Raw genomic sequence first — 21,285 nt, forward strand, 5'->3', positions numbered from 1 at the left:
GAGTAACAGCTAGAGACTTGAAGGCATCATTGGAACTGCCACACATCTCTGTTTATGAGTCTATTGTACGAAAGTCTATGAACAGGCACTGTGTCCATGGCAAAACACCACGGAGGAAGCCGCTGCTCTCCTGAAAAACATTGCTGTGAGCCTGAAGTTTGCAAAAGAGCACCTTGGCAAACTCCAGTTCTACTGGGAAAATATTTATTGAACTGATGAAACAAAAGTTGAATTGTTCGGGAAGAACACTATGGTGCAAAAAGGGCACAGCTTGCCAACATCAAAACATCATCCCATTCCAAACAGTGAAGTATAGTGAAGGGAACATGATGATTTGGCCTTGGTTTGCTGCCTCAGGGCATGGACAACTTGCCATCATAGAGGGGGAGTTAATTCCCAAGTAAAATATCCTACAGGATAATGTCAGGGTGGATGTCAACCTAAGAAGCTCAGTATAAGTTGGTTGATGCAGCAGGACAATTACCTTAAACAATGACGTAAATCCACCACAGGCTAGCTTAAGAAAAACAAAATGTGCCATTTGGAGTGACCATACATGCTATGAGGATGTCTGAGTTAAACCGGGTTTGTAAAGGGGAATGGGCAAAGATTCCTTCTGAACAATGTGTAGGTCTGATTCCCCTACTGAAAAATCCAGCAAAGACCAGCATAAGCTGGTAGCTGGTTTTAGATGGTTTAAGGTGGCAGTAGCTGGTCTAAGCTGGTCCTCCCAACCTGGCAAAGCTGATAGGTCAGTTGGTCTTCCAGCATGACCAGCTAAGTCCAGCTAGACCAACTTAAATAGTGACCAAAACACAGCTAGACCAGCTTACTACACCAGCAATACCAGCTAAAACCAAGCTGGGAGACCAGCTAATACCAGCTCACCAGCTTATGCTGGTCTTAGCTGGATTTTTCAGGAGGGTCAGAACTACTGAAAGCACTTGCTTGAAGTAATTGCTGCCAAAAGAAAGTTCAACAAGCTGTTAAATCCAAGGGTTCACTTATATTTTCCTCAAGTACTTTGAATGTTTAACTCTTTCACCGCCAGCGTTTTTAAAAAAAGTTGCCAGCCAGCGCCAGCGTTTTTCATGATTTTCACAAAAGTTTAATGCCTTCCAGAAAATGTTCTTCTTTAAATATATAAACATACAATATACCAAATGAAAGAACAGACCCTCTGCTTTCAAACAAAAAAAACGTTTCATCCTACCTTTAGTGGTTCTTTTGCAATCAGCTTTTGAATATGGGTAGGTTTTTGCAAAAACACCATATTTTGAGCAAAAAGCAGAGATAATTCAATTTTTATGACGGACTTTTCATAGAGATCCATTCAGAGCGATCTTTAAAACAGACACGGACATGCAGCAGCTTGCCAAAGGGCAATACTTCCGGTTTTAAAAAGTTGCGGAAGGACGCCACCTGGTGGATAATAGCGGTATTGCGGAAAGACGGAAAATCTCGTCATTGGCGGGGAAGCGTTTTCTCTTAATTGACGAGATATCTCGTCAATGGCGGGGAAAGAGTTAATGGGTGTTTTCAAAAAATACACAAGAAACTAGAATTTTTAGTGTGTTGTCAGCTTATGCACATTGTGTGTGTCTATTAATGGTGACCTAGATGAGAATCAGATCACATTTTATGGCAAATCACTGTAGAGAACCAGTTCATTTCTAGGGGTTCACATACTTTTTCTTGCCACTGTATATCTGCTGCTCCTTCAGAGGATTTACATTTTAATAGACTTAGTTTTTGTATTCATGTATTTTTGTTGACTCTTCAGGTTGTTTATCACACAACTATAATGATATTCAACCTTATGATTGCTGAAAAAATATCCTTAAACTGATAGTTTGAGTTAAGAGATTGTGTTACTGAACCATCGGTGGGGTTTATGTCAAAATACATTATACTATCATAATCATGTTAAATTCTTATTCAAGTCATGGATACATTCCCTGGAACCCTAAATCCCAACGGCAATTCCAAAAAGTATGCCCTTTGTGGATCTCCTTAAACCAGAACAGTGATCTATTATCATTCATTTTGATTGTACTATTTTTCTTTGAAATTTAATTTATGTCCATACACCCCCCCTCCTTTATGTTATCTTATGATACTTATTTATTTTTCGTTATATGTTCTTGTATGTATACTGTAATATGCAAAATCCAAAATAAAATAATTAAAAAAATTCTTATTCAAGTCATTATTAGAGCTGATCTTACTCCAGTATCTTCAGTTTACAGTCAGGATTCTTCAGTACATCAGAGATCAGCTTCACTCCTGAATCTCTTAAACTATTATTTGACAGATTCAGATGTGTCAGGTGTGATGGGTTTGATCTCAGAGCTGAAGTCAGAGCAACACAACCCTTATCTGTGATATTACACAAACACAACCTGTAGAGAACAGAGACACACAGTGTCATGATTTTGTCATAATTCAGTAATAAAGTTTAATGTATCAAAATGTGTGACCTTCAGTAAGACTTAAAGTGCTGTGATCAATGACGAATGAAATCAACTTCAGTTATCAAATATATTACTGCACTCTAAAAAATTGTGGGTTATTTTTAAACCAGTTTCAGTTCAAAAAGGGACAAAACCAGCCATTAGGTTAATTTAAGCCATAAAATCTTTACATTTAAACTAACAATGGGTTAAAACCTCCCAGCATAGGTAAAATTATATCCCAACCAGTTGAGTTTATCCTTTTTGACCTAATGCTGGATTTAAAAAAATTAAATATTTCTTAAACAACGATATTGGATTCAAATACTATAAATCAATTACAGGTTTTATGATTTCTATAGTCTGACTATAATCTATATGTGATGTCTGTCTGAGCATCAGATCACAATCTTACCACAGTTTCTCCAGTTTACAGCCAGGATTCTTCAGTCCATCAGAGATCAGCTTCACTCCTGAATCTCCAAGATTATTACGGGACAGATTCAGATCTCTTAGTTGTGATGGGTTTGATCTCATGGCTGAAGTCAGAGCAACACAACCTTCGTCTGTGATATTACAACCCCTCAAACTGCAATAATGTAAATAATAAACATGTTTACAGAACATGAAATGAAAACTGTAATTAAGAAACAAATAATGAATTTCTCATAGACTCTTTACTCACATAAACATCTCAGTGTTAGAAATGTAATCAAAGGTTAAGCCCCAAAGAAACAACCATTTTAAACTCTTTATTTCGGGGTGGTTTTCCGGACAGGGATTATCTTAAGCCAGGACTAGACCTTAGTTAAATTATGAAATATAACTCATTTTAACAAACATGCCTACTAAAAATGTACTTGTGTGCATTTTAAGACAAAGCAAAGTGCACTGATGTATTTAAAGATATGTCAGTGCAAGTTGTTTTCAGTTTGGACAGCTCTTACATTTATTTTAGTCTAGGACTAGTCTAATCCCTGTCCAGAAATCCACTCCATAGGGGCGGTTTCCCGGAAAGGGATTAGACTAGTCCTAGACTTAAACACTTTTAAGAGCTCTCCAAACTGACATATCTTAAAATACACCAGTGCCCTTTGTTTTACCTCAAAATGCACACAGGTAATGTTTTTAGTAAGGCATGTTTGTTAAAACTAGTTATATTTCCTAATTAAACTAAGGCCTAGTCCTGGATTAAGCTAATCCTGGTCCGGGAAACCGCCCCATGGTGTTTGTTCAATTTGCATGGTATTAGATATGGAGCATTTACTGATAGTTCCAACAAAATTTATTTAAAGGTGTATTAAAATTTGTTCTGCTTTTAAGGGGGCATGCTGATTTATATGCAACATAAGAAAAACTTAACTCTTGACAATGTTTTGTTAGCAATAATTCTACTTATGTAATAATTCCAAATAAAATAATGAAATAATTAAATTAATTGCATTTCTGATTGTTTTTAGTTTTACTTACTGTAGTTTTTTTAATTCTTTAATCACAGGCTGCAGTTTCACAAGAACTTTATTTGCTGCATTTTCAGGACCAATAAATCTATTTAGATTAAGTTCATCCAAACGCTGCCCAGATGTCAACAATACAAAAACTAAAGCTGCCCATTGTGAAGAGAAGAGTTTGGTCTTTCCTACTGATGCAGAATTCACATAATGTTGAATCTCCTGCAGCAGTGAATCATCACCCAGTTCATTTAGACAGTGAATCAGATTGATGGATTTCTCTGTAGACAGATTCTCATTCATCTTCTGTTTAATGTACTCAACAGTTTCCTCTTTCTTATAGGAGCATCTTCTCATCTGTGTCAGTAGATCCTGTAAGTCTGATTGGATTGAAAGACCCAGAAGAAAACGCAGGAAAAGATCCAGATGTCCATTCTTACTCTGTAAAGATTCATCTACAGCTTGCTGATGTAAATTAGATAACGAAACCTGTTTCAATGATTTATGTTTTACCATGTCCAAAATGTTAAAAAGCCGAACTGGTTTAGGAATTTGATCAAACACATTTATGTTGTTGTTTGTGAAGGAGATGTGAGCATAAAGAGCTGCTAGATGTTCCTGAATGCTGAGATGAACAAAGCAGTAAACTTTCCCTTGACACAAACCAAACTCCTCTCTGAAGATCTGAGTACACAATCCTGAGTACACTGATGCTTCTGCTACATCAATGCCACACTCTCTCAGGTCTTCATCATAGAAGATAACGTTGCCTTTCACAAGTTGCTCAAAAGCAAGTTTCCCCAGTTTAAAGATCATGTCATCCTTCACTTTCTTCTTATAGTCCTTCTGATGTTTGATGTTTGTCTGAATGATAAGGAAGTGTGTGTACATTTGAGTGAGATTCTTGGGGATCTCTTGACTCTCTGCTTTACTCAACATTCTCTCTAGAACAGTGACTGAAATCCAGCAGAACACTGGGATGTGACACATGATGTAGAGACTCCTGGATGACTTCAGGTGTGAGATGATTTGATCAGACAGACTCTCATCACTGATTCTCTTCCTGAAGTATTCCTCCTTCTGTGGATCACTGAAGCCTCGTACCTCTGTGACTCGATCAACACACTCAGAGGGGATGAGATCAGCTGCTGCTGGTCTGGAGGTGATCCAGATGAGAGAAGAGGGAAACAGATTCCCTTTGATGAGGTTTGTCAGCATCACGTCCACTGAGGTTGATTCACTTACATCACACAACCTCACACTGCTGTGAAAATCCAGAGACAGACGACACTCATCCAAACCATCAAAGATGAACAACACTTTATATTCATCACTGAAGATTTCCATTTCTTTTGTCTCTGGGAAGAAAAGATGAAGAAGATCTAAAAGACTGAGTGTTTTGTCCTTCATCAAATTGATCTCTCTGAAAGGAAGTGGAAATATGAGGTGGACATCCTGATTCTCTTTCTCTTCAGCCCAGTCCAGAATGAACTTCTGTACAGAGACTGTTTTTCCAATGCCAGCGACTCCCTTTGTCAGCACACTTCTGATGTGTTTGTGTTGTTCAGGTAAAGGTTTAAAGATGTCATTACATTTGATTGGTGTCTCCTCTGTTGTTGTTCTTCTGGATTGTGTCTCAATCTGTCTCACCTCATGTTCATTACTGATCTCTCCACTTTCACTCTCTGTGATGTAGAGCTTTGTGTATATCTCATTTAGTGGTGTTGGGTTTCTCTCATATGACGTTACCTCATACAAACTCTTCAACTTCTTCCTTAGATTTGATCTGAATGTGTTTTGAACTTCAGCAAACTGACAATGATAACTGAAACAGATTATTACATAAATTAAAAAACATTCATACAGTTATAATTAGAATACAAGTAAAATTCAAATTTACCTATATCTTAACTAATATTAATTAAGTGTTAATTATCTGCTTATTTGTAAAAATATTATTATTATCAGAAGGAAAAAAATTAGAAACATTTTAAATTTAAATGTCTAATCAGTCTCTCCTCGTCCATGTTTGATGAGTAATATATATGCAGAACTGTCATGATTTAAGAGCTCTATGTTAAGGCGGAGCTTGGGCTGTTGCAGTGAAGAAATTTCCCAGCTGTGATTTTGCGCAGCTCACTAGCGTGGTATACCTAATCCTTTATTTAATAAAATAAAATAATTATCTAAATCTAGAAGGGGCACTTGTTGCAAGCATTCGTCCAAAAAGTAGTCATGACTTTATCAACTTTATCGACACCAAAAGAAGACAGACCGGTCAACTGGGAATTCTCCTGGTTCTACCTATGGCCAATCCAGGCCTGGTAGATGTTTGATAACTGATAAACCAGAGATGTTTGGGCAAGCAGGTTCATTCTGATCAGGCACAGCTATTTGCTTTAATTTTCATTAATCATGGAAATATGCAGAACAATCATGTTTAACATGTGATAAGTGTGAAAGTAAGAATTTGTTTTTACAAACTTTAATAAGAATTACCTGACTCCTGGAGAATCATCTCCATCTCTGAATGTTTGTGAATCATCCATGAATTATTCAGTCAGATCTTCACTGATGAATCTGATCCCCTCCACAGACTCTGAATGGATGATGATAATAATTTGATTAACACAATAATAATACAAATAATAATTAATCAAGACATTGTCTCTAAATCAGCAACGCGACGATGATATGACTTGCGATAAATGTTCAAATGTGAATGCTAGCTATACTGTTCCCATGTTTTAATGTTTTAATAGATTGTTGGCGAACATAGAACACAAACATTGAAAAGCCTATTTCACTGAAAAAAGAAAAAAATAGATAATTTTTATAGACATGTTTTTATTGAACACATTGCACATAAATGAGACATTATAAGAAATTTGAACTACGAAATTATAAGAACTTGAACTATACGAAAATTAACATTCAATTTCCCCTGCTCCTTTTAAAATGTTCTTGTAAACTCAACAAAAACATCTATCTTTGAATAAAACACATGTGGGGATAATAGCTTTTATAATGAAATAAATAAATGGAAATGAATAGAAACATTGCCATTTAAAATAACTGTAACGGCTCTCACTACTACAATCCTTTAGGGCTCATAAAACCAGCAAAAAAATTGGGTTTGTTTTGAGTCAACTGGCCAATGTTCGCCTTGTCTTTTTTTGCTGGGTTTCTCCATGGTCTAGGCCACTGTGTTCTCAAAAGGTGTCCCCTCCTTCTGTGCGGAGTCTTTCATTTCTCACATGATCCTGCTCTTGATGTCCTCAACTTTTTCACTGCTAGAGACCTTGAACCTGGGGTCCATAAAGGATATGATGTCCAGAAGTTCTTGTGTTTCTGGGTTGTCATACTTTGTATTAATGTAATGCAGGATTTTCACATTAATGGACTTGGTTAAATCCGTGTCTTCTCACTTTTTCGATGACTTTAAAAGATGAAGGACGGGTTTTGTATATGATTCAAGATTTGTATTTCTCATGTACAAGTTATATGGCATACAACAAGTAGTGAAATGTAGGTCTTATTTGGGTAACCCTACACTACCAGAGTCTCTAAAGTGCAGTGTGTTTAATGTTAATATTTAGCAGTCTAATAGCATGAGGGAAGAAACCCCTTCTGAGCCTCTCTGTTTTTGCCATTAAACTGCGGAAGTGTCTGCCTGATTGTGGCAGATTAAACAGTGGGTTTCCAGGATGGGTGGAGTCTTTGAGGATCTTAAGCTCTAGATTTACATCTCTTGGTGTAAATGTCTTGCAGAGAGGGGAGATATGTGCTCAGCCTGGTCTGAGCTGTTTCCGTACCACCATGAGATGCAGAGTCAATATACTTTCTATAGCCCAGGGGCCCGTTTCAGAAAGGTGGTTAAGTGAAACTCTGAGTTTGTTAACCCTGAAATGAGGGAAACTCTGAGTTTTCTGTTTCAAAAAGGGAGGTAGGTTAAACCTGAGACAGCGGGGTAAGTGAAGCCTGTTTCAGAAGGAGAGGTAACTTATACTCATATTCTGTTATCGGGGTAACTTACTCTGTGAACCTAACCTGGTCGGGAGCAGGTTTTATCCTGTAAACTCTGAGTTTCTTGTGGTCTCCTCCCCTTTTTTAAAGGAGTAGCGGTGTTTAATCTTGTTAGTTGCTTTAGTACATTCATTCATTGCGCACATTTTTATTATGTTCACTGTAAAATATTTTTAGCTGTCTTTAAGTTATAATTAAATTGCCAGTGCAAACCATTTTAACATACTACTTTATATTTTTATATATTACACTAAACTTTCAACAAAAAAATTAAAACAGTAAATTGAAATGACTTGTAAAGCTAATATGATATACTTAGGTGCATAGATCGTCTTAGTGTGTACTTTAATAGAGAATCCTGTAGATGATGATGTTGCATTTATTTGTAGAAAGTTAGATTTAAGTCGCGAGAGGAATTTGAGACCCCTCAGAGTTTCCTATCTCAGAGTAAGTCAACTCAGAGTTCAAGTTTAAACTCAGAGTTGGTTGAACCTCCTTATTGAAACGGGCCCCTGGTATAGAAAGTTTTCAGGACTCCAGGGAAAACCTTAAATCTTCTAAGGAGTCTCAGATGGTACAGTCGTTGTCTGGCTTTTTTAACTTGATCTTGAATATGATTAGTCCAGGTCAGGTCCTCAGAAATGTGTACCCCAAGGTATTTCAAGCTACTCACTCTCTCCACAGGTGTCCCATTAATGATGAGTGGGGTGTAGATCCACTGCTGCCTCATACTAAAGTCCACAACCAGCTCCTTGGGTTGGCTGACATTCAGAAAGAGACAGTTTGTTTGGCGCCACCATGATGTCAGACTTTTTATCTCATCAAGATAGGCAGCATCATCGTTTTTGGAGATGAGGCCCATAACCACTGTCATCTGCAAACTTGATGACAGAAGTGGAGGTGTGAGAGAACACACAGTCATGTGTTTAGAGGGAGTAGAGCAGCGGGCTTAAAACACATCCCTGTGGAGCTCCTGTGCTCAGAGTGAAGTTGTTGGAGGTGGTCTGACCTACCCTTACTACCTGAGGTCTGCATGATAAAAAAAATCAAGAACCCAGGCTTCTGAGCTTGAAGACCAGATTGTGGGGGACTAGAGTGTTAAAGCAGTGTTTCTCAAACATGACATTTTGCGTGCGAGCATGTCGTGTCTCTCCCGATGAGTTTGGTGTGCATTCACATGATCTCGGTTTCTCAATGAATGGGGTGTGACGCGAAGCAAGCTCTATCACATTGTATCCTTCCATGTGTCTGAACTTGAGTTTTCTTAACAGAGTTTTACAATTAAATGTCTTCGCGGAGGACCCGGGACCCGTACGGTTCCGCGTTTATATCTTAAATGGTCAGTCGGGTTCGGGCCGGTCCTAGTTTAATTACTTTGGGTCACGACAATGCGCTGCATTTTCTTTCTCCCATTTTTTTATGATAATATTATTATTATTATTGTTATTATTATTATTATTATTAAACCATATCTTTTCTAAATTCTAAAAAGTTTGCACAGAGATGGTAGCAAAAAAACAGTGCTATAATGATAATTAGCCTAATGTCAAGCCCATTGCACTGAACAAGCAAAGCTTAAGCTGAAAGTCAAGATATACAAATTGCAAAGCTGTAATGTAAAAAAGTCCTTTGCCAAATAACCAGTTATAGCTGCTGTGATTTCTCTGTGGCGTTTGGATGTCGTGTCATAAGGAGTCACACTCGAGTCACAATTGACTGTTGTTGTAGTGATGACAAAGTTTTAGATTTGCTACTTGATGTTTTTGGTTTTGTTGTTTGGCTAGTTTTAAATTGTTTGTTTAGGTCTTTTGATTATATTGCAGGTGGTGATTTATTTGTGATAACAACCCAACTGGGTGTACAATCCTGCTAACTCCATGGCTAGTTGCTATACGAGTACATAATAGACATAACATTTTGAATTTATATCTTTTTAGCTAATTTTTAAGAAATGCAAACCTTCTGCGAGGGGAACACGTTTCCTAAAAACAAGTTCAAAGTCAAAAGATAAACATTCGGTTTAATCATTTGAAATGATGATTATAGGCTATGCTATTATTAATGCTTAAAGTCTAATTTCATATTTAACTGTTATTATGTTCTTTTTGTCCATGGGATTGCATCTGCACAAAAATATAAGGTTCAGTAGAGTTCTCAATTTATTTACATCTAATATTTTAACAGTAATAAAAATTAAAAGTACACACTGACTCAAGCAGCAATTTCCCACAACAACTCTTTTCTTATAAATATAATTATATATGTTTTAAATGTTATATATTCACTTTCAGATTTACTAAAAACAACAAACGTAACTTCCGATAAACTCGCAAAAAATTAATAACAACAGAGTCATTTTTGAGAAAAAACAACACGTAGATTACCTCAGTTCAGATACCTAAAGCATACCTAAAGCTTATCAAAAACTACACTGAGCTAACTAACGTTATATAACTTAATGTATACAATGAATGTTAACTAGATCTGCTGTCAAACCTCCCTTCACATTTCTTCTCATAACTCCCTTCGCAGTTATATATGATCTCCGTCTCCCTTCGTCTTTAGGTAACAAAAACATTTGTTATTATCGACGATGTATTTGTTCCAGAGGTTAATTTAGCCACTAACTTACCATTAAACAAACAGATTCCGAGGTTGAGTTCCGCCCAGACGCGTAACCGCGACAACGTACGTGCTTCCGATGAATTGTGACTGACAGGAAAGTTGTGAACTTCACGCGGCGCTGTCAGACCAATCAGCGAATGACATTAAAATACCGCGAGAGCAAAATTCGAAATGATACGTAGCAGTTTGTTCTCGCGATACTTGATGTCAAACAATCTAGCAGCCTGTCATTTCAACAGATAATAACTTTCATTATTGTTAAAGTCTTTTTTAATACATCAACAAACTTTTTAAACAACTCAAAGTTTGGTCACAGATGATGAGTGATATTACATTTTCTGTAGGGAAGTTTAAAACATTCACATTGATAAAATGTTATTAAATACAGAATTGGCAAACTCATTAAAACAATTATTGGTAACGTTAGGTGACTATACAGTAAACACACTTTCATGTTTGTTATGGTTGAAAATTATATTGTATATGATTAACAATGTTAAACATATATCTTCTGCTTCTTCTGCTGGCACAGGTGAGTGACAGGAAGGTTGTGCAGCCAGAAAAACTTTATTCTACATTCTTAAAAATCTCAGTACTGTACTGAGATCTGTGTAAACAGCTTTTTAATGAACAAACTAGAATATGTTGTGGAATATATGTATAAGATGTAAGGAAAGATAAAAGATTTATAAGATGTGTCTAATAAAATAAAACTGACTCAGGATGCTTTCCAAACTTGTAATTTAAAATTGCAATTTTTTGGTTTGGTTGTGTCCTCTTGACTACCCCTAACTTTTTTTAGCGTTGAAAAAGTGTGAAATATTGTCAAAATTTGAGAAAAGGTACACAGTTACTTTTAGCTCACATAGTTTAGTTCTTATATATTAAAACAATTATATTAAACTAATAACAATAATAGTTTAAAAGCCTATAAATAATATGAAATATGATTTTATTTGATGTTTATATAAATAACGTTACACGTGATTGTGCAGTAAAATAACAACAGTTGCGTTTATGAGAAGGAAAACGCTTACCTCAATCAAGAAATACTCAGTCAAATTTTACATCAAGTAGCCTACACTTTAATATATATCCGTTTGATAAAGTGTGTTTGTTCAGGTGTAAAATGGCGACAGGTAAAGATTCTTGAGACTGACAGGAATAGGTGTGTTTAAATTCATGCGGCCCTGCGCAGCCGCAGACTAATCAGAGAATTACATCAAAATAGCGCGAGAATGAGTCCAACACATAATTAACAGTTTGCTCTTGCGATAGTATTTGTTTTCAAGCGGCAACTCTTTAATATAAACAGTAAACACACATTCATACTGTTTGTTCTGGTTTAATGATTTTTTTTGTATAATGAGTAATGAGTAACAGTGTGGTAAGTGACGTCAGAAGGTTGTGCAGCCAGAAAAACTCCATACCTCATACAGATCTCAGTACAATTTGCAGTCATTAGTATACATTGTCACATTGATGAGTCAGATTGATTTATAGTCATCCAACACGTTTCAGACTCTGTTTAACATTAAGCTTTTATACATGAACAAATAAACAAATTTAAACGTGTAATTTGGGAGAACATATAATTAATTTTAAATATTTAATAGTTAATTTTTGTGTTAAAAAAATATCTAGACCAAACAAGGTATTTGAGAGACATCTATATTTATGTCTAATATTTCAATATCTTCAACAGAATTTGAGTTGGCAGAAAACTACGCCTTCACTGCCACATACAGGACATTTGTGTTATTACAGTTATTCTGCAGTGTGACAGACAATTGAAACATTCATCACAGTTTCTCCATTTTCTCATCTTTTACTGAATCTTCTAAACCATGTGCTGTATGTGCAGAATCAGATGAATAAAATGTATAAAATAAATGTTGCTGCTGTTCTCAGATCAGATGCAGGGAAGCGTCAAACTGAGAAACATCAGCACCAGCACATCCGGCTTGTATCAGCACTGCGTCAAACATCACAGGAAAGATAGAGCACCTGTGTCCTCAACCTGCAGGTTTTAGCACTAAATGTGTAAAGAGTGACATTACAGACACAAACACTGTCACATGATCAGATATAAGGTCAGATATATAATGGTGATTAGCACTTACTGTTTATTTGGAGTAAAAATATTTTTTTTATAAAAGTACTTTGTTTTGCACATACAATAAATAGCAAGGGATTATTAAAGCACACAACCAAAGAAAATGCTATGAATGTACTCATTTTGTAGAGTAGGGCCTAAGATAAAAGGTGTAGCATTTGTGGCTATCTGAGGCAGCTCACGCTCAAGTTTCACATAAATTTACAAAAGACCATTTATTTAACATTATTATTCATTTGACGATTGTTGGATATGTGATGATAATAGAACCACATACAGTGATAAATGCAATATCTTTATGTAATTTTACAGAAAACCCTTTGAGGTTACATAAAATTCTGCTGTTTGTGACAAATATTATTATTTATGTTGTTTTTCATGTGATGAACCATTTTATAAAACATTTTGTTGGATGATGAATATCCTCTCCGTTTATACCTATATAGAAAAAGTTTTGTTACATGCCATTGGTTGCCTTATTTTTTCTTGGGATAGCATTAGCAGTGGCGACCGGTGACTTATTTTTTAAAGGTGCACGATGCAAAGCTCATCACAACATGTCATGTGTTGGGCGCGTCATGTAAACTTATGTGCATCATGTGTCATGTCAAAATACATGTCTGCTGCAGACATTTCAAAGGGGTTTATGATAAAAAGAGATGCTTGCATTTGCCAGATACTTGCTTAATCTCATGTGTAATCAGAGTTTAGTGTTAAGTTAGTGTCTTGCGAGTATTTTGTGAACAAGTCGCTTTTATAATAAACCCTTTTGAGACATGTGCATTAAAGGCGCTCTAAGCGAATAATGTGCGACGTCACTTCCTGTTGATGTTTGAACTGTTTTCAAACAGACAGAGCGTAGCTAACTCCTCCTCCTCCCCCTCCCTTCCGTGCTTTCATGAACGCGCCCAACCCCCACCCCCAAATCCTTCTTGTCGTTTATTGGCTGGAATACTTTGTTTTGTTTTGTGCTGCTAGGTTTGGCCATTTGTTGATATTGCCGTTTGTGAAGCCTGGGCTGTCTACAGAGATCGCGTTTTTTTACAGTTTGATCAGCGGACAGGCAGCAAGCAGATAGTGAGGAGATGTTTCCGGTATGTAACAAAAAATGTTTTATGGTCTAAAACGCTTCAATTCGCTTAGAGCACCTTTAACTGATTTACTGTATCTCCATCACTCCCCCAGTAAAAATAAAGTTACAATAAATATATTAAGTATAGTAATCAATTCACATTACAAGTTAATATTTACCTAAAAATCCTTAATGTATCGCTTTAGCATCAGTGTGTTCATCTTCACTATATAAAAACAAAGCACGTCAGCATTAAGAATGCTTAAACTGAAATCTAAATGTCTCCTTTTTGTTCCACTAAAGGAGTAAAGTCAGTGTGAGGTTTTATTGTGTTTTCAGTCTGTGTTGATTTTGTGTCTGTGATGTCACTATTGTGTCTTCTTATTCACCATCAAATGATACTCAAGATCAGACAGACATCTTTACTGTCAAGGCCTAAAATTGAAAGAGAAAGACAATTAGATGTTAGATTATCATCAGTGTCAGATCAAGAGATAGAAAAACAAACTATTAGTGCTGTCAGTCAGTGATAGAAATGAAATCTTTAACATAATAAACATGTCAACAATCTGTTTATCACATACACATGAGCTACAACAATACAAAAACACATTTCATTTATTTCCTCTGAATATTTGATGTCAATGTAAGAGATGAATGTATTGATATGTATGTAGTATAATATACTGTAATGACACACTGACAGTTTTATGAGTTCACACACAAACAGTGAGAAAATGAAGGTGATGCTTTATTTTAAAAGTCCTGGAGGTTGACAGTCGTGTAAATAAAGAGAAACAGCATCAATGTCAAAGCTAGACAGAGAGTTGTGTGAAGTGTCCATCAGATTTTAAGAGTTGACTTTCTCTTCTTTTTTCTAATCTGTATCATTTATCATCTGTACTTTATGTTTATCTGTTGTGTATATATTGTGTTTGTGTTGTTATTTCTACAGTCTGTGCTGCTGCTGATTTAATAAATAATGATTAAAACGTAAAATCAAAACCAAGTTATCAACGTTATAAAAACAGTCTAGCCAAGTGTGCATAACTATAGAGGTGTCGGCCTATCAAACAAACCCCATTAACAAACATCATATATAATGTGTAAGAGGAGTAAGATCCTGGAGTGAACAAACTCAACATCACAGTTAGTAAACAAACTCAGACATTGGATTGCATCCTTAATGTGTTGATCTGACAAAGCATCAAGTGTTGTTCATGTACACTTCATATTTTCTGTTTGTTGGGCTTAAAGGATACGCAGCCTAAAACAGCAGATCAATTTACATTTTTTGGTAATATTTATATTCTAGGATTTAAATTACACTGCATGAGTTTACTTTAAACATTTATTTAAATATGCTATACTCACCATACTGTCTCTAGTTTATAATGTGCATCAGCTTTTAGTTCAGAGAACAGCTTCAATCCTGAATCAGTGAGATTATTCAGAGACAGATCCAGTTTTCTCAGGTGTGATGGGTTTGATCTTAGAGCTGAAATCAAAGCAACACAACCTTCATCTGTGATATCACACCTCCTAAACCTGTAGAGAACAGAGACTTTATGCAAATTAGGCAAACACATCAAAAGTTTGTACACAATGTTTGTACACAAACATTGTCACGGTTAGCTTTTCCATTGAGTTTAATACCACTTCAGAGTGGGAGGGATTATAGGCGTAGCATTATATTTATGCTGCCTACTGCTGTGACATCATATACAAAGGAAGCATAGTTGTAATGCAGTGTTTACCATACATTCATTTGTCAGTCCACCACAAAATAAAAATTGACCACCACAAATAGATAGTTTGCACATAGTTTTAGTATCAGCTCAGCTTGCTTGGAACCCCAACATGGGTGGTACTAAAAAGGAATCAGGTACTATGTACTGTACCCAGTGGAAAAGCCCCCAAAAGTAAGCTGACCTGACCAGTGGGGTACTTTGCAACGGAAAAGCATCAAAAGTGTATATAAAAAGTCTAGTGAAAATATAACTTGAACTCAACCAGGCTCAACCAATCACATTATTTGGTCACACCCACGCACAGAACTGTGGGACAGGACAATGAAGGTATCTTTGGAGACAGGAAGTAATCCCAACATTGGACATGCCTTGATGCCGTAGCCTGGTTAGCCAGACCTACATCAAGATGTAAGGTCTGGCAACTCTTCACACAAACGGCTCAATGCAAGGGGCGGGATATAAGGTTGTCCCTCAAAATGCCTCTGCACGCAATAGGATAGCGCTATGACCAATCAGAGCAACGAAGAACGAAGTTTTCAAGTAGGAACCGTCGCAGCTCTGTCGTCATCATGTTAAGCCCGCCCCACAGACGCTACACACGATGTGATTGGCCTGACCAAATTTTGGTTTTTGGAGCTGTTAAGTGTATTGTGAGTGCCTAGACTAAACCCTGGCAGCAAATATATTTTGCGGCCGCTAGGGTGCGTCTAGATTTCTAGGCTATTGATGCCGTGGAATGGCAGCACTTTACAGCTTTCGGACGCATCCACTTAATATACCACAAAACACTGTAAAGACAATAATCAACAAGTGGAGAAAATATGACACAACAGTGACATTACTAAAACCAGGACATCCAACCAAAAAACGGGAAGAGAAAAATGATAAGGGAGGCTTCCAAGAGGCCTTCCATTTCTCAAAACGGATGTGGAATAATGTATTAAAGTCAGATGAGACCAAAGTTGAACTTTGGCCATTGTCAGAAAGTCTATGTAGAAACTGGGAACTAAAATTCATTAGATGTTTCCTAGAGGGACCATTTTCAGTGTTGCCCGCCAGGTTAATGTTCTGTAATGTGTACATATAATGCAAAACATTAAATTATAACTCACATCATATCAGCAGTATATGCAGATGCATATATTGAATAATCAATAGACGTCTCATCCTAAAGGCTTTTCAATTCAATTCTCTGACCGGAATCTGGTCCATATTTGTCCGCCTCAATCAGCTGTTACTGAAGTTCAATTCAATTCAATTCAATTTTATTTATATAGCGCTTTTCACAATTGTTAATTGTTGCAAAGCAGCTTTACATGAGTAGATGTAGAGGAGAACATTGAAAATCAATACATAGTATAAGAAGTAGAATATAGCGGCTAAGGATAAAAAACCGTGTAAGCGAGCATATTAATAATGTAACGTATACAGTAAAGTGCTAAGTTAAGCCAAAGTTGGCTGACTCTCCCTGGGACTAAAAAACCCCCTAGGAGAAAACCCAATGGGAAAAAATCCTAGAAGGACAAAAAACCCTAGGGAGAAATTAATATTTATATTTATAATATATAGACACGGTAGGGATAGGAAGCGTGTAAGCGGATTAAACTGGTTCAGCCGGTGGCCGTTGGTCGCGCATCGGTTGGGCGTCACGTTGAAGGACAGCCAGTTGATTAGTGGAGCGATGACCTTCACAGCAACAGGAACTGGGTCTGTTTGTCTCATTGTCCTCAGAGTCGAGGACGAGACAGGGAGACAAAAACAGAATTCTATTAGCGTAGGGGCCGTTCGCATGTAATGCAAGTGTCATACATTATAGTGGTTTAATTCAGCTCGGTTCCAGACAGGCTAACTATTGCGGCAAGAGTAAATTACCCGTATGAGGTATGTGAGTGCTTTGTTCTAGACAAAATAACTACTGCGGGAAAAGTACATTTACTGGACATTCTATGTGAATGCTTTGTTAAAGAAGAATGTCTTAAGTTTAGATTTAAATTGTTCGACTGTGTCTGATACTCGAACATTATTTGGTAAATCATTCCAGAGCTTAGGGGCTAAGTAGGAAAAGGATCTACCACCTTTAGACACTTTTGATATTCTAGGGATAATTAAGTAACCCGAATTTTGTGATCGCAGTTTACGTGGTGGATTGTATTCTGATAGTAGTTCTTTTATATACGAGGGCGCTAGGCCATTTAAGGCTTTGTAGGTGATTAGTAATATTTTAAATTGTATGCGATATTTAACTGGTAGCCAGTGTAAAGATGCCAGAATTGGACTAATGTGGTCATACTTTTTAGATCGAGTAAGCACTCTTGCGGCGGCGTTTTGAACCAGCTGTAGCTTGTTTACCTGATTTGCATGGCATCCCCCGAGTAACGAGTTACAATAGTAAAAAAAAGTGTAGTGAGGTTTACTACAGACATAATACCAAAAGATATGTTTAATGCAAAAAAAAACACAGCACATCACCAAAAGAACACCATGACCACAGTAAAGCATGGAGGTGACAGCATCATGTTTTGTGGCTGCTTTTCCTCAGCTGGAACTGGGGCCTTATTCAGGGTGGTTGGAATAATGAATAGCTCCAAATACCCATCAAAAACACTTAAGATGAAGAGGAATTTCACCTTTCAGCATGACAACAACCCAAAGCACACCTCAAAATCAACAAAGGAATGGCTTCACCAAAACAAGATCAAGGTTTTGGAATGGCCCAGGCAGAGTCCAGATCTAAATCCCATCGAGAATCTGTGGGGTGATCTGAAGAGGGAGGTACACACGAGACGCCCAACCAATTTGACAAAGTTAGAATGCTTTTGCAAGGAAGAATCGCAAAATATTGCAAAGTCAAGATGTGAGAAGCGGACTGACTTTTACTCATTAAGATTGCATGTTGTGATAAAATCTAAAGGTGCTTCAACTAAGTTTTAGTTTTGGGGTGTGCACACTTATGCAACCTGGTTATTGTACATTATTTACTTTGCATTTCACACTCAAAATGATTCTTATCACTTTAATATATGAATAGCAATTTCACAATAAAGGTGGAACAGGTTCTGACATGATTCATTTTGGTTAAATTTTTTTACATCACAAAAAACTGCACTTTTCACAGAGGTGCGTAGACATGTTATATCCACGGTATATCCTTTACATTTTAATGTATGTTTCTTTTTCATACCATTATGTGTAGCTAAACCTCAGTACATGTATGACTATCAGAGAGATGAACTTACTCCAGTTTCTCCAATTTACAGTAAGGATTCTTCAATACATCAGAGATCAGCTTCACTTCTGAATCCCCAAGATTATTCCCAGACAGATTAAGATGTGTCAGGTGTGATGGGTTTGATCTCAGAGCTGAAGTCAGAGCAACACAACCTTCATTTGTGATATTACATTCATACAACCTGTTGAGAACAATGGCAAAAACTTTATTTTCACAGTTTACAACACACTTTGATGTCATCATTAAAAATCATTACAAATCTTTTATCTTACTCCAGTATATTCAGTTTACAGTCAGGATTATTCAGTAGATCAGAGATCAGCTTCACTCCTGAATCTCCAAATTTATTCCCAGACAGATCCAGATCTCTTAGATGTGTTGGGTTTGATGTCAGAGCTGAAGTTAGAGCAACACAACCTTCATATTTGATATTACAACCACACAACCTGTAGAGAACAGAGACACAAGCAGTCTCTCAGATTACAACACACACATCAGATCAACATTGATTTTTTTTGTTTATTTATTATTTGTTGTTTTGCAGTTTATTATAAATCCTAAGATATCAATAGTAATACAGCAGCAGTAAAGCTGATTCTGAGTGAAATAATAAATCACATTCTAAACTCCATCACTCAGATCTCTTCACTGTCTGTTTATGATCTTCACTATTGATTTGAAGATAATCGTGTATTGGTTTTAAACGTCTTCATGGTTCAGACTCTACATACATTACATTTGGTCTCAGGCAGACACTTTTGTCCAAAGCAACTTACAAATGAATTAAACCAGAACAGAACCAGAGAAGGTACGTGATAGTGATTTTCTAAATTTTTGGGAATGCACTACAAGCCGTCGCTTGGTGGCAGAGCGCAGGGATCTAGAGGGTACATAAGTCTGTCTAAGCAAGTGAAGGAAAGGGGCTGACCCAGTGGTTGTTTTAAAGGCCAGGAGCAGAGCTTTGAATTTGATGCGATCTGTTATCGGAAGCCAGTGTAACCTGGCAAAGATAGGAGTGACGTGCGCCTTCTTTGGCTCACTGAAGGGTCAGACAATATGACAAGGAGTTCTGTCTTTGCATGGTTCAGTTTGAGATGATGATCCTACACCCAGAGTAAGATGTCACTCCGCGGAATCAGCAGGCTATAATGACAAGTGCAGTTGGGTGTCATCCACATAGCAGTGGTAGGAAAAGGCATGATTCCGAATAACAGAACCCAGGGATGTCATGTTTATTGAAAAAAAACAGTGGTCCAAGCACCAAGCCTTGAGGTACCCCGGTATTGAGACATTGGGTTTCAGAAATGTCGCCTTTCCAGGATATTCTAATTGAACAACCTGAGAGGTAAAACTTGAACCATAGTTGCGCTGTTCCAGAGACACCCATAGCCTTCAGTGTCTACAGAAGGATGTGGGGACTGACAGTGTAAAAAGCGGCAGATAGATTCAGTAGGATCAGTACAGATGATTTGGAGGCTCCCCTTGCCTGCCTTAGGGCTTCAGTGACTGAGAGCAGTGTAGTCTCGGTGTAATGACCGCTTTTGAAACAAGACTGATTGCTGTCCAGGGGCTTATTTTGTGTAAAGGAGGACACCTGGTCAAAAACCAGATGCTTAGGAGAGCAATGAAGGGTAGGAGAGATACCTATCTGTCGTTTTTTAACATTGCAGGATTAAGTGTGGGTTTCTTCAGCAGCTGGGTTATCCTTGCCTCTTTAAAAGCTGTGGGGAATGTACCAGTGGAAAAGGATATTTACATACCTGTTAAATATACAGTAGTTGCTAAATAAACTATAGTTAGATCACTCAGATCAACTTAGATATCTGCTGCTGCTTCAGTGGATTTACATTTTAATTGACTCAGTTTTTGTAGCGATGTATTTTTGTTGACTCTTCAGTTTTTCACACAACTATAATGATATTCAACTTTATGAGTGTTGTACAAAATATGATCATTATGTTGATAAGGGCTGTATTATATTGCTAAGCAATGCATTGATCTTATGCCAAGTTCAGACTGCACAATTTTAGCCCTGATTTTGATTTGCTGTCAAGATCTGTGACCCAACTACTTTGAAAATCATGCAGTCTGAACTTGGCATCAGTCTTAATGATGTTAAAATCATGATAAATTCCATATTTAAATCATAATTAGGGACAATCTTACACCAGTGTCTCCAGTTTACACTCAGGATTCTTCAGTACATCAGAGATCAGTTTCACTCCTGAATCTCTTAGTTTATTATCAGACAGATCCAGTTCTCTCAGGTGTGATGGGTTTGATCTCAGAGCTGAAGTCAGTGAAACACAACCTTCATCTGTGATCTTACAATCACACAACCTGTAAAGAACAGAGACACACAGTTTGTTCACACACATATCAAATCTACAGTGAGTTGACTTGTTTATATTCTCTTCCATTTAGTGTTTATGTACATTGTCATTTATTTTTGTGTTGTTTGTGTTATTGAAACACTTCCGCAAGATTGCTCAGACAGAAACCACATATAGATTATAGTGAGACTATATCTACATTATTTTATATTTACAAATTTACATCTGT

General features: G+C 36.9%; 1 protein-coding gene across 1 annotated transcript in view; it reads right to left on the reverse strand.

The window, feature by feature from the left end:
- Positions 1-21,285, reverse strand: part of LOC135770670 (uncharacterized) — a 34,760-nt gene that overhangs the window by 6,029 nt on the left and 7,446 nt on the right. Inside the window, exons 5-11 of the mRNA XM_073815491.1 lie at positions 20,890-21,063; positions 18,996-19,169; positions 18,731-18,904; positions 15,118-15,291; positions 3,924-5,729; positions 2,869-3,042; positions 2,229-2,402 (exon numbers count right to left, since the gene is read on the reverse strand). Of these exons, the coding sequence (XP_073671592.1) occupies positions 2,229-2,402; positions 2,869-3,042; positions 3,924-5,729; positions 15,118-15,291; positions 18,731-18,904; positions 18,996-19,169; positions 20,890-21,063 (2,850 nt within the window). The remainder of the gene's footprint in view (positions 1-2,228; positions 2,403-2,868; positions 3,043-3,923; positions 5,730-15,117; positions 15,292-18,730; positions 18,905-18,995; positions 19,170-20,889; positions 21,064-21,285) is intronic.

The sequence above is a fragment of the Paramisgurnus dabryanus genome, chromosome 8 (assembly GCF_030506205.2).
Source record: "Paramisgurnus dabryanus chromosome 8, PD_genome_1.1, whole genome shotgun sequence".
NCBI lineage: Eukaryota > Metazoa > Chordata > Actinopteri > Cypriniformes > Cobitidae > Paramisgurnus > Paramisgurnus dabryanus.